The sequence below is a fragment of the Sinocyclocheilus grahami genome, unplaced genomic scaffold, assembly GCF_001515645.1.
Source record: "Sinocyclocheilus grahami isolate Dianchi unplaced genomic scaffold, SAMN03320097.WGS_v1.1 scaffold79.1, whole genome shotgun sequence".
NCBI lineage: Eukaryota > Metazoa > Chordata > Actinopteri > Cypriniformes > Cyprinidae > Sinocyclocheilus > Sinocyclocheilus grahami.
In genome coordinates this window covers 1,306,098-1,320,906 of record NW_015505258.1, presented here as the reverse complement: position 1 = coordinate 1,320,906, position 14,809 = coordinate 1,306,098, and the positions used below count along the sequence as shown (strand labels likewise).

The window sequence follows — 14,809 nt, the reverse complement described above, 5'->3', positions numbered from 1 at the left end:
GCTTGCCACCAGGTTTGGCGGGGGCCTGGACGGGCGGTGCGGCTGCCCTCGACCAGCTCCATGGCACAGCTTTGCTGGAGGCCGCAGGAGCGCTGCTCTTGTTTTGGCGGTGGCAGGGGGGCCGCCCTCGGCGATGGCAACAGGTGCTCTCCAAGAGCACGCTGAACTCGTTCAGTCTTCTTCTCTCAGTAGAGTAGTCAGGAGCAGAACGATGTGATCGCTCAGCTCCGAAGCGAAAAGCTGAATATGCGCTGCATCTGCTGCCTACTTATACTCACGCTGTGATCAGCAGCAGCTGGATGCAATAATCGCATGCCAATGTGCATTGGCTCGTTTAGTTTACACTCGAAGTAGATTGGTCCCTCTAAGCGAAATCCCAATTCGTCGGTCCTCCGACGTGACGTTGAGAGTGACCGACTGAAAGGGAACAGTTGTTTGACACACTTAACAGTGGCTCTAATGTAAACTCAAATATGAAAAATACTCCTTCAAAGAATTTGGACCATTTGCTTTAATATTTACAGTAATATTTACCTGCAATGTTTTTTTCTATAAAAATAAAATTGCAGGTAAATATTACTGTTTATTACTTTATTCTGAGCATATAGTAAATAAAGCAAGCATTCTTGTGTTTATTGAAAAAAAAGCAAATTTAAGCAATTGTTTTAGCAATTTAAGAGCGAGAGCAAATACTGCATATAAAAAGCAACAATCTATATCAAATTTAGTGAAAAGGCTAAACATTTAGATTTTTATATAATATTTTAAAGAGGGTCATATGATGCTGCTAAAAAGAACATTATTTTGTGTATTTGGTGTAATGAAATTTGTTTATGCGTTTTAAAGTTTAAAAAACACATTATTTTCCACATACTGTACATTATTGTTGTATATAAAGGTTCCCGCCTTTTTGAAACGCGTCGATTTTTACAAAGCTCATCGTCTGAAAAAGCGAGGTGTGCTGTGATTGGCCAGCTATTCAGTGCTTTGTGATTGGCCGAATACCTCAAGCGTGAGACGGAAATGTTACACCCCTCACCATACTGTGATGGTGTAAGGAGCAGTGAAAACGGTGAAAGCCGATCCAGCGATCTACAGCACTAAGTTGATGTATTTCCTCAGCGACCAGCACGGATCTGGAACGAGCTGTTTTAGGTAGGCGTGGTTAACTCTTAACTTTTATAAAGAATATCTCTTTGGATTTGAGACTTTAGTCTTTGCAAATTTACAGATGTTCTTTATGCACCAAGAGCTTGTAACACTCCAAAGAGAAAGGAAAAAATGAAATCGCATCATATGACCCCTTTAATATATAGCCAAATCCTATTTAATCTTTCAACTTTAAATTTTTTCTTCAAAGATTTGTATGCAGCATCACTTAATACTAACATTGTATTTGCTATTTATTAAAAACATTTGCAGGTAAATATTAACGTTTATTAATGTACTAAGAGCATATAGTAAAATAATGATTGTATGTCATTGTTTAGTGAAAAAATTGACACTGTATTTTACTTCTTGTATGAACAGTTTTGTAACTACAGTAACTTTGCATTTTGAATAATCCTTTACTGTAAATACTGTATATTAACAACAACAACCAATATCAAATATTGTTAAAAGGCAAAAGTAAAAGAAAAAGAAAAAAGTTGTTGTTATATTGCACAGCTCTCATCCAAAGAAAGTAGTTATGACTGAACATGAGAAAGAGAGAGGTTGGATATCTAGGAAGGGCAGAATAAGTATGCAGTTCACCCAGCTCACAGATTTTGGACAGACCACAGATGAAAGGCAGACCAGAGATGCTTTGAGAACAAAGAGGGGAAAGAAGTGATATGCTACAGCATCCAAATAAAAAAAGAAAAACGTGTGGGCCCTCTCTGACCATAAGCTTTTTATTTCTATAAATGGACACCAGACAGAAGCCAAATTTCTTTGTGGGACATAAAGGGGCTCCACTGATTTATGTGTTAATGGTGGTGACCCTTTGTGCGTTCAAGATTTCAATGACTTCTGCAGGCCATGTGTATATCCAAGTGCCTAAAAACACATCCACACCATATGACCAAAACTTTGTAGCTGGGATTTTTTTCTGGAGTGATTAATGAAACAGTGACTAACCTTGTTTTGTTCTTGAATATGTAACTCCCTGAAGTGCAGAAACAAATTACCTCCGAGTAGCATTTGACAAAACGAGGTTGCATTTACAAAAAAAAAAAATGAAAAAAGACCTGAATTTAACAAACTAAGACAGTCTTTTCACTATACATCAGTTTTTTCTATTGGAAAAAAAAACATCGGGACTCACGTTCCAACATGTAACAACATGTTTTACTGCTGCAGGAATGTTGCTGGTGATCTACACCCTTCATTTGCTCTATTCAGGGCATGAACTGTGCAGAAAACTGTTTAGATTCATGAACATGCCCTAGAAGCTGCAACACAACATACTGTGGTCAAACAGAACGTGTACTCAACTGCACTCGAGGGATTATCAAGTTGTTTTCAGCCAGAACTGAAAATAATTTATCACTGGTCAGTGAGAATTTTAGCACATGTACAGTTATAGTCTGACAGAGAGAGAGAAACACCCACACACATCTGCTGCACATACACATAAATGAACACAAAGTGTTGTTTATGTTTGGAATAGCACACTACCATACTAGTCTGACTATTTCTGCAGTATACAGTATACAATCCACAGTATGAAACTTTCTGACTTTACCGCCAATTTACGTTGTGATGAATAAACAGATGAATCAAATCACAATATTTAATAGATTTTTTCCCTAACCGATTGATCAGACTACTAAAATTTGAATATTTTACACAAATTCCTTATGCATGCTAAAATATTTACATAATTTTTTATTTACTAAAAATTCTAAATATCTGTACCTTTGTTGATAAATAAAACTAAAACTATCAAAAACTAAAAGTGGATGTGACTGCGCACCGCCTCTGGAGCGCGCGAGTACCGAATGGCTTAAAAAGACGTGCAAATAAATAATAAAATTGTCTGACGATGCAACAATGACCCGATTAGGCAAGTTTACTTTTGATTATTTACTCATCAAACCTACATGCTATAGGCTATTGTATAAATGTGTGAATATCCATCATTTTAAAGTCAAAAGCTGCGGGAATGAGTAAAACTATGCGATATAGCCTATGCGCAATCCCGCACCGAAATTCAGGACCTGATTAAACACAATTCTATTATACAGAGTTTTGTGAAATAGATTTCAATGACTTTTCCAAAACTTTCTGGGTTTATTTATTTTTCCAAAACTTTTCCAGGCCTGGAAATTGGTGTTTTAAAATTCCATGACTTTTCCAGGTTTTTCATGACCGTACGAACCCTGTGAAAGGCTAAAATAAAATAAATGAGATGGAAAACTTAAAACAAAAATCTGAAATACTGCCTAAAATAAACTGAAATAAGATTAAATTGAAATACTAAAATGACTAAAACGGAAATAGAAATAAATGAAAGCAATAGAAATGAATACAAATAACAATTAATACAAAAAACAAAATTACTTAAACTGAACTTAAAATAAAACTGAAATTATAAAAATTTAAATAATGATATATATTAACACTGAATAAAATGTACAAGTTATGTGACAGCAATGTAGTCTAGTTATTTTTTTATTTTCCAGGTTTTTCATGACCGTACGAACCCTGTGAAAGGCTAAAATAAAATAAATGAGATGGAAAACTTAAAACAAAAATCTGAAATACTGCCTAAAATAAACTGAAATAAGATTAAATTGAAATACTAAAATGACTAAAACAGAAATAGAAATAAATGAAAGCAACAGAAATGAATACAAATAACAATTAATACAAAAAACAAAATTACTTAAACTGAACTTAAAATAAAACTGAAATTATAAAAATTTAAATAATAATATATATTAACACTGAATAAAATGTACAAGTTATGTGACAGCAATGTAGTCTAGTTATTTTTTTTATTGTAATTAGTAATGTGAATCATGATTTTTTTATTGTATAGATCAAACTAAATATTATTCAAAATAAAAAATAATTATTAATAATAACTTGTTATCAGTTATTATTAATAAGTATTAGTATATAATATTTACATATGTATAAAAATGCTAAATATCTGTATTTATTTCTGTTTTATAAAATATGCAAGTCTTGTAAAAGCAATGACGCATACGTCTGTTCGAAACGTCATTACACATGCTATTTCACACACAAAACCAGTCATAAGGGTCAATTTCTCGAAACTGAGATTTATACATCATCTGAAAGCTGAATAATGAATAATAATAAGCTTTCCATTGATGTATGGTTTGTTAGGACAGGAGTCAGGACAATATTTGGCCGAGATAAAACTATTTGAAAATCTGGAATCTGTGGGTGAAAAAAAATCTAAATACTGAGAAATTCGCCTTTAAAGTTGTCCAAATGAAGTTCTTAGCAATGCATATTATTAATCAAAAAATTAAGTTAAGTTTTGATATATTTACGGTAGGAAATTTACCAAATTTCTTCATAGAACATGATCTTTACTTAATATCCTAATGATTTTTGGCATAAAAGACAAATCTATAATTTTGACCCATACAATGTTTTTTTGGCTATTGCTAAAAATATACCCCAGCGACTTAAGACTGGTTTTGTGGTCCAGGGTCACATTTTTGGAAGAAAAAAAATTGTAGGCCATAGGCCGTAATCATCACCATAGTATGACAAACATAGCCTGTGTAACACAAATGGCTGGTGACATTAACTAGATAAGATAACTGAACCAAGCTTAAATAATCCAGATGGCTCGTAAGCCCAAGATACTCATGCCGGAATGCAGTGCTTAAAATCCTGCTTAGCCTTTAACAAGAAAACAATTATAGCTTATTGTTTAAATCAGAGAGGAAGCCCCTGACCCAGCACAAAGTAAAATAGTCCACAAGTCAACGGCACTTACTTGGAGAGCGAAACGCCTCCTGCTTTCCCAATGAGCTCCTCGTGGTGCAGAACTGCATCGTTCCAAGGAATGTTCAGGAATTTCAGAAGTGTTCTCATCCACTTTTCTGGGTGCAGGACGAGCTGTTCGTAGTGCACAGGCAGGCACTTGTCCGCTGCCTCCAGACACTGAGTGTACATTGTCTCTATGGCCCGGTTCCACTTCGTCAGGCAGTCCCGATAGCTGCTCAAGTCAAACCCGGCGATGGTGACTTTACGGGAGATCATGGAGTGAACGGAGGCCCTGCCGTCACGGATCATGAGGATGAACTTAGCGTGAGGAAAGATCTTAGCCAGATAAGTGAGTGATTTAAGAGCAAATGGGTCTTTATTACACAGGTAGTTGGCCGGTTCCCCATGTTTTACGATAATCTCCAGAAGGAAAGCTTGCATGGCTGAGTCCAAGACCTCGTCTGTTACTCCAGCTTCGTCTAGCCGCATTTTCTCCCGGCCGGAGCGGCTCCACATCTGCTTCATGGCCAGAATGCGAGGGATGACACGGGTTTCTTCTCCACAGCGCACATCGGGATGAGCGTCCAGCATGGCCCGCATAAGAGTGGTGCCACTGCGAGGGACGCCACCGATAAATACAAGAGGCATGTCTTTATTGTAGATGAAGGGGGTGCTGAGGTTCTGGCCCGTGCGCAGGGTGGTGCGCAGGCTGCTCACCAGCGGCGAGCTGCGCTCCTCTATCCGCTGGTGGCACTCCATGGCGTGCCGACCCAGGTAGAAGACCGTGACGGAGCTGATGACCAGGCAGGCCACCAGTAAGTTCTGCTTCAGCTTGCCGATCATCTCGGAGGCGAGCTGGAGGGCTGGTTGAGGAGCCAGCGGTGGAGTGAGACGGGGAAGAAGGAAGCAGAAAAAGGAAAGGTATGTGGTGAACGCCCGATACTCAGGACTGGCCGTGAAGGAGCAAGTGGAGGCTGGGGTCTGCTGTACGCAGCTCTCGTCGAGTACCTGAATCCATCAGGCCTGAAACACAACAGAACAGATACTTCAGTGAACCTCAGATGATTACAGCATGTGTGGGTCAATGACAAATAAGAGTGTCCGTTTATAAGGGTAATGACCTTTTATTGATCTAGTTTAAACACACATTCTTGGAAATGTGTTCTTTGTATTTATGTTTCATGAGGTTTAAAAAATGTTTTGGAACATTTTCAAGAAAGGATTCAATTTAATGACTCTAAAAAATGTCATGTAGTGTAACCATCAAGTAAAACATAAAATATATTTTCCTTACACTTTGAACACATATGATTGCACACATCCATTAATAATTTGTGTTTTAACATATTTTTTATAGTATTTTTAGATATTTAAAAAAATTTTTAAATTAAATATTATTTAATAAATATTTGTATGTTCTTGGGGAGTCGCACCAAATAACAGCTATAGTTGTCTTGTCATTAAAAGGTCAAATTAGTTTACGTCATATAAATTGTATATACATTTTAATTTATGAAATATATTTTAAATTAAAATTAATATATTGACCAATACGCGTACACGTCAGATGTCAGATGACATCAGATGAGTCTACTCAGATTCGAAAAGGTTTTAATTTAATGCCTCTAAAAATGTCATGTGGTGTAACAAAGTAAAACATAAAAATATATTTTCCTTACACCTTGAACACATATGATTGCACACATCCATTAATAATTTGTGTTTTTAAGGTATTTACAGTAGTATTTACATGTTTTTAGTTATTTTTTTATAGTTTTATAGTATTTTTATTATTTTTTTAATGAATTATTATTTAATAAACTTTTGTATGTTTTTGGGGAGTCAAACCAAATGACAACTATAGTTGTCTTGTCAATTTTTTATTTATTAAACATATTTAAAATTAAAATGATATATATTCTAGTGCTGTCAAATGATTAATCGCGATTAATTGCATTCAAAAATACAAGTTTTTGTTTACATAATACATGTGTGTGTACTGTGTATATTTATTATGTATATATAAATACACACAAAAACAGTATATATTTTGAAAATATTCACATGTATATATTTATATTCATATAATTTATATTATATACAAATATTTTTAATATATAAACATTACATATTTTTCTGAAATATATACATGCATGTGTGTGTATTTATATATACATAATAAATATACACAGTACACACACATATTATGTAAACAAAAACTTGTATTTTTGAATGCAATTAATCGCGATTAATTGCATTCAAAAATACAAGTTTTTGTTTACATAATATGTGTGTGTACTGTGTATATTTATTATGTATATATAAATACACACAAAAACAGTATATATTTTGAAAATATTCACATGTATATATTTATATTCATATAATTTATATTATATAGAAATATTTTTAATATATAAACATTACATATTTTTCTGAAATATATACATGCATGTGTGTGTATTTATATATACATAATAAATATACACAGTACACACACATATTATGTAAACAAAAGTTTATTTTGTATTAATCGCGATTAATCGTTTGACAGCACTAATATTGACCTTAATGCACAATCAGATGAGTCTACTCAGATTTGGTTTTTCAAATAATAATAAAGCACTAGGGCTGCACGACAAAAATCATAATGGTCGATTATTCCCTTGAAATAGTAATTGCGATTATTAATCACGATTATCACAATTTACATTGAATGATGTTTATACCATTGTTTGGTGCAACTGCATGCCGTATTTTTATATAAAAATAAACAAGCTGAAAAAACACGAACTGAAAAACTTTTAGTGCTTTTCTATAGAAGTACGCCTCAAATGTCAAATATACATCGGATTGGTTTCTTCTTTAAATTATAAAAAAACTAAAAATATGAATGGTAATTTTATGTTATACTAAAACTAAAACAATGGCAAAACCCTTAAGATAACATGTAGAAAGAAAAAAACATATCTTAAGCGTGCAGAATAACATAAGTGAACTTTGAATTGCCGCTTTGAATGATTACGTTTGTGGCATACATAATTGTAATCGCGATTAGAAATTTGATTAGTTGTGCAGCCCTATAAAGCACTTTTGGTTTTGTAAAAAATAAAAAAATAAACATTTTTTCTCCTTTAGGATATCAGGACAACACCATGATCCCCAAAATATTAAAATTAATTAAAAACAAAAATGAAAAACAAGATCAGCATAAAATAGATGTATTTGAGTAATTGTGTGTATGAATATCATTGTAATTGTATTTTCTAATAAACTGCACTGCAAAAAAACCCCAATATAAATTAATACTAGCTGCCCTGTTCAAACAAAAAAAAAATTGTTGCAAAGGAAACAAAAATAAAAGAAGCTTTTAACAAAGCAAATGGACTGAATGAAAAAAAAAATGCTAGCGAGGACAAAAAGTATCAGACTTCAACATATTGGACGATAAGCACAATTGGATTTTGGAGAGCGACACTTGCGAGATATAGTAGTCTGAAATAAGAGACAGATCTGGTCAGATATCTTAAGATTGACTCATGTTTCCTCCCACTCTCAATGTACAGAGAACACATCTCCAGCAGCTACAAGATGTATGACCTTGCAGTCTTTAATTTGCACCGTGCTCTACACAACCTTAAGGAGTGGGTGGCCAACTCAAAACAAGCAGCGCGCATAAAACTTGACCACACTGTTCTGGCTCTGGCACGTTGGGTTTGTTACAAGGTTTTCCTGTGCTATTCTCTGACCAAAGCGCCGATCAGTGTAGCACATGTTGGCCTGTGACAGCATTGCGCTTAAACACACTATAAGAGGAGAAACGGCAAGGGAGAATCCCTGGAGATCATGATGTAAACTCTATTTTTATATTTCTTAAGAAAATCTGTGCGTTGTTTACCTGTGCACGGTGTTGTGAGCCATTGCCATGTGGTTCTTAAGGTGTTCTGAATATGTTGCTATGCAGTTGATAAGGTTGTTAGGTGGTTGCTTTAGTCTGCATTAGAGATGCACAATAAATCAGCCAATATATTTTTCGGTCAATACTGTATTTTGTTATAAATTATATAATAATAATAATAATAAAATATTGTTTAATTATATATTAATTTAGACAGACAGATAGACAAAGATATGTATATGTATATGTATATGTATATATATATATATATATATAAAAAATACAATTGTGCCACCTTTAGCAGCAAGAACTGCAAACAAACTTTTCTGATAACTACAGCTCATATATATATATATATATATATATAAATATATATATATGAAAATACTAGTGTTCTAATCATTTTGGCCACCACTATACACACGTGTGTGTTTGCTGTATACATGAATTATTGATCTTGCCTTTCATTTACATCTGGAAGAGAATTTCATTGCATTTTATCTAGACCACATATTTGCTGCACTTGCATCATAGGAGAAAAAAAAATGTAAGAAAGTTGAATCCATGCTTGAAAAGTTCCTGTTTCAACATCTCCACAGGCCTGTTCCTTTGAGGCTGGTGATGTTGTTCTGTCCCATATTAATGCTGCTGTTCCATTCAAAATAATCTTGATTGTTCACCTGAATGATCTCAAACTTAAATTCTGAAAAATGTTTGGACTTTTACAGTAAATAACAGAAGTTGTCCCAGGAAGACAAAAAATCTGTACTATGACTCATAGTACAACCCTTTATAAGTGTTTTGAAATAGTAACTCCCCTCTAAAGGAGAGGCCATGATTTTTTACATGGTCAATTAGGGTAATTCTGATTTCATCTGAAATTCATCTGCACCTTCTACCTCTCCTTCCACCCTGTTGTCCACTTCCTCTCTGTCCATGTCTTACAGTTTCTGCTCTTGCTCTTTCCACTACACCAATACCCTCCTCCCTACTTATCTCTTCTCCCTTTCCTTCTCCTCTTTTCTCACATCTTCCTCTCTGCTCATCTCTTTCTACCTGTAACACTCGTTATCTTCTCTTTCATTACACCCCTTTCTCTACCCACTCCACCACCTAAGAGACTTACACCTCTTTCTTTATCCCCCCTTTATTTTTTTTATTTTAACTATATTTTATTATTATTATTTGCATATTTGTTCTTGCTCTTTGTATACGTTCCCTTTTATTATTACTCTAAAGCAATTATGATTAATGTGTAAACGATTAGGAAAACTGCATTTCCTGTGTTGAGTGTATAATTAACCGAGCAGTTATCAGTTTAGGGCCAATCGAAAATATTCTATCTTCATTTGATCGAATGTCAAATTACAGAGTTTTGTTTGTTGAGTTTGGACAAATGGTTCATAAATGTTTGTGATTTGTGTAAACCCTTTTTTCAGCTATTTTAAAGTATTGGTTGGTTGTAATAACTATTGTGAAAACATTAGAGAGTTTTGTGCACATTGTTTTGAGAAAATTATTTGCATGATTTGTAATTTGCATGAAATGAATGAAAAGTTCAATCTGTTTAGGAAAATTACAAAGTATTCATATTACCGTGTTAACTGTTTTGAGAACAGTGACCTGAGTTTGGAGAAATGTGTCAAATCGATTGAGTAAAACTGTAATACAACATTTTAATGATTGTTCTTGTGGTCCCAAAATAAAAAGAGAGGGTTTGAGTGATTATTGTTCACTAAGTTGATAGATTCAGGGAGGAGTTCATATGTACCGAAAGACGAGGCAATTTTTGAGCAGAAACTCTCACCAGTTTAATTTGTCCAACAAGGGGCCATTCACACAGAACATATTTTTGCATTAAAAAACCCAAGACATAAGGCATCAAATGAAAAACAAAAATGCAAATGCTAGAGATAAATTTTTTTGAAGTAAAATTTTTTTTAACTTGAGCATCACATTTTTAGAACAATAGAAATGCAGCATAGTGTAATGTAGGGGTGGGCAATCTGACGATTTTATATAGTGATCAATCTTGAAGACATCTGGAATATGTTCTCGTAATAATGTTAAAACTACAGCAATGACTGCCTACTAGATGACTATGACCGGTCAAATTATATCACGCGTCTCTTATGTGTCTTTCATGCGCTGTGACATATTTGGAAACAGTTAAATGCAAGCCAGCAGTAGTTCGATTAATGAAATTTTCATTTCAGTTACGATTTTAATAAAATGATTGAGCCGCTTGCCGTTCCCTTCATTTATAGCAAACAATAAAGAATCAAAACATTTTCAAACAACATCTAGGGCATATTGCAGTCCAGATTAAAATGTAAAAAAAAATGTTTGAAAATAAATAGCCTATTAAGTCTAAATATTTAAGTATTTGGTGCTGTGTCACCACTGTGAATACAAAAATCTGAATGGCTGTTTAAACCATATATATGCATCTAAGTCATTTCATTTTTGAGTGAACTATCACTTTAAAGCTAATCTTTAAAAACACTAATAATTTAATAACACTGAAAAAAATTATTTAAATATGTCTTACAATAAGTTAATATTGTTGTGATGCCTAGTATTTAAATTTAATTTTAAATGCAATTTATTTGCTATTATTTTTGCTTGCACAATAGAATTTTAATATCATCTGTAACATCAAATTATATCAGAATTTTAATGGTGCATCCCTAAAATATAGCAATGTCAAATCTGTTTTGCTTAAATAGTAATCATCTGTTGGCCATTGGCTAAACCTGAATCTTCACTCGAGGCTGAAACAGACACTGGGATAAAAAGTGGCATTAAGGCACTCGCTAATCTGTGACGGTCTTATTTCTTGCGACCTCCAACCCCAAGGCTTTCTGTAGAAAGCCTTTTAAGATCGCATTACTTCATATTAGTACATCCACATTTCTAGTATTTAAATTTAATTTTAAATGCAATTTATTTGCTATTATTTTTGCTTGCACAAAAGAATTTTAATATCATCTGTAACATCAAATTATATCAGAATTTTAATGGTGCATCCCTAAAATATAGCAATGTCAAATCTGTTTTGCTTAAACAGTAATCATCTGTTGGCCATTGGCTAAACCTGAATCTTCACTCGAGGCTGAAACAGACACTGGGATAAAAAGTGGCATTAAGGCACTCGCTAATCTGTGACGGTCTTATTTCTTGTGACCTCCAACCCCAAGGCTTTCTGTAGAAAGCCTTTTAAGATCGCATTACTTCATATTAGTACATCCACATTTCGACAGCGATTTTCTACATTTTGAGAGAGGCTTTTAGGTTCTTGAATGAACTTGAATGAATCGTGCGATACTGAACAGATTTTGCAGCACATTTAAAATGATCTATGACAATGTAGACTTGAGAACCAAAGGGCCTAATCTAATATTCAGATGCACCGACTAGAGTGTTTCATCTAAGATGCCCAAAGTGCGGTGTAGCAGTGCTAAACCTGATTTGAAGTGGCAATTCAATCAGCTCACAAGTATAAAACCTCCCGAGTAATTTCTCCGTAGTTCACATTTGGTACAAATGATAGTGCTTGAGCATCAGAATCGGCTGACAATCTCGGAGTTAAAAACATCTCAATCTCCACTGCCTTCTAGTGGCTGGGTCAGAACTATCTCCACTATTGGAAGAATCCTGAGTGATCACGCAAAGAACCACACAAATGAATCAGGGTTAAAAACATGACATCGGAGGCAGTGAATGCTTTTTAGCCTCTAAAGAAGAGACACAACACCATAGGAAGGTCTTTGTTGAAAGTCCATATTTCAGGTCTCTGTACACAATCATGATTGCGCAAAATGCAAGGACAGATCAATATGCAAGTGTTGCGCTTGTGAGACGAAACCACAAGAGAAGTTAGTGTTACAGCAGAAGTGTTAACAAAAAGGACTGTCCATCAAATAGATTTTCAGTTTAAGCAGACACAGTAGTATGACAGTAATCTAATGCTCTGAAATTTTTAATTCTTAATAACTTATTCAAAAGGAAGCTAAATATACCAATGAAATAAATAAATACATAAATATAAAAAAATGTATAAAATAAAAAATAAAAATAAAAATATTTTCATGAATTTTACCAGAAATGTTAACTTTTAGGAGTCTTTAGTTCGTTTTAGTACTTTAGTCCTAGACTTTTAAGTCTAGGAGACTAGTAAACTTCAGGGGTCAGCCAAAACCCCAAGGAACCGTCAAGAATATGTATTCACACACACACATACATTTCTGTGCCATACATCACATTTAACAGTCTGTACATCTGTCTCTCTCTCAAATCAGACAAGAAAATCAGTCAGCGGTCACTCTCATTGGACTAATGCTTGGCCAAAGCACAACCTCATTTCAGTGAAAGGTATTTCTATTGTCCAAAATAATCTTTTGAATCTCAAGGGGCTGTCTGACCATAAATTATGAATTTGGCTGAAGTGACTGCCAGGCCATGGGGCTAAAGACGGACTCTGTTCACAAAAACCTAAACAGAATCACTTGCCAATCATCAAATTTAGTTCTGCGAGGAATAATTCCAATTTTGACACAATTAATAACAAATTATTCCGGTTTATATAATCAGGACGAATAGTAGTGCTTAAAATAAAACGATAAAGGTCGTCTCCAACTCTATATTTCTATCTTTATCTTATTTGACATGCACACATCAGGGTTTGACAGACAAAGCAGATTGATGTCACACTGACACGACGGCTGTCGTTCTATACTGTTCAATCTGTCGTTCTATTCTGTTCAATCTGTCGTTCTATTCTGTTCAATCTGTCGTTCTATTCTGTTCAATCTGTCGTTCTATTCTGTTCAATCTGTCGTTCTATTCTGTTCAATCTGTCGTTCTATTCTGTTCAATCTGTCGTTCTATTCTGTTCAATCTGTCGTTCTATTCTGTTCAATCTGTCGTTCTATTCTGTTCAATCTGTCGTTCTATTCTGTTCAATCTGTCGTTCTATTCTGTTCAATCTGTCGTTCTATTCTGTTCAATCTGTCGTTCTATACTGTTCAATCTGTCGTTCTATTCTGTTCAATCTGTCGTTCTATACTGTTCAATTCAAACGTTGGCACGTGCAAAGTCTGCATCATTTTTTCCCAGGCAAAACATACGAGGCGTAAGACCGGTTTTTTAAAGACTCAAAAACTTAAGGTGGACTAAAACAAGGAAAAGGGTTGTTTTGGTTCTCGCCGAAGGAAAGTAGATTGAGATGCGGTTATAACGGACGGTAATGCAAATACATTGTAACGCTGCAACACTTTTGGATTACGAGTAAAGAAACGCACCTGGTTTGGTAGATCCGTCACGACAGACGATGAGTGGGTTACACAAGAACTCTTTGTAGTCGAGGACCAACGCACAGTCGTGCCATTCGCTTAAGCCGTTCCATTCACCGCTTTAAAATGCGACACTCTGAACGTCTCGACGCTGCGCTCACCACAACTGTATCACATCGAAGCGCGTCACCTTCACTAGGTTGCCAGATGCCAGTTATTTCGCCTCAACTTTATATAGAGGTTTTTCTTAGTGCACTGTCAAGTACGACCTGATTTTGGTGGATTGTAAAGTTGCGCAATTAGACGATTATTTTAAATATATATATTTTAAATATAAGTAACTTATCTGAAATCTCCTCTGACCGAATCATAAACAACGGTCTGTCGTGTGAAGCTTTTATCTCACTCAGGCAACACGATTACTCATTCACTGTCTGAAGAAAAATTTTAATAACAACACTCCGATTGGTCCAGAGGCTATTTGACGTGTTTGTTTCGACGTATGCTATTGGTTAAAACGCGCAGTTTGCTTTAACCCCGCCCTCTTTGGTTGTGTTTTGCAAGAGAGCACCGTGGTCTTACAGGGTTCTTAAAGGGAAAGCGCATCCTACTGTTAGCTGAGAAATTGTGCTGAGAAACTATGACTGCGGCTGACTACTTC

At 34.7% G+C, this 14,809-nt stretch overlaps 1 protein-coding gene across 2 annotated transcripts in view; it reads right to left on the bottom strand.

The window, feature by feature from the left end:
- The window catches only part of tpst1 (tyrosylprotein sulfotransferase 1), a 46,948-nt gene extending 32,491 nt beyond the window's left edge, over positions 1 to 14,457 (bottom strand). Inside the window, exons 1-2 of one of the 2 annotated variants that reach the window (XM_016273529.1) lie at positions 14,158 to 14,457; positions 4,967 to 5,979 (exon numbers count right to left, since the gene is read on the bottom strand). In XM_016273529.1, the coding sequence (XP_016129015.1) occupies positions 4,967 to 5,799 (833 nt within the window). In that variant the 5' untranslated portion in view covers positions 5,800 to 5,979; positions 14,158 to 14,457. The remainder of the gene's footprint in view (positions 1 to 4,966; positions 5,980 to 14,157) is intronic. The other variant, XM_016273530.1, reaches the window with a different exon arrangement.
- Positions 14,458 to 14,809: the final 352 nt, after the last annotated feature.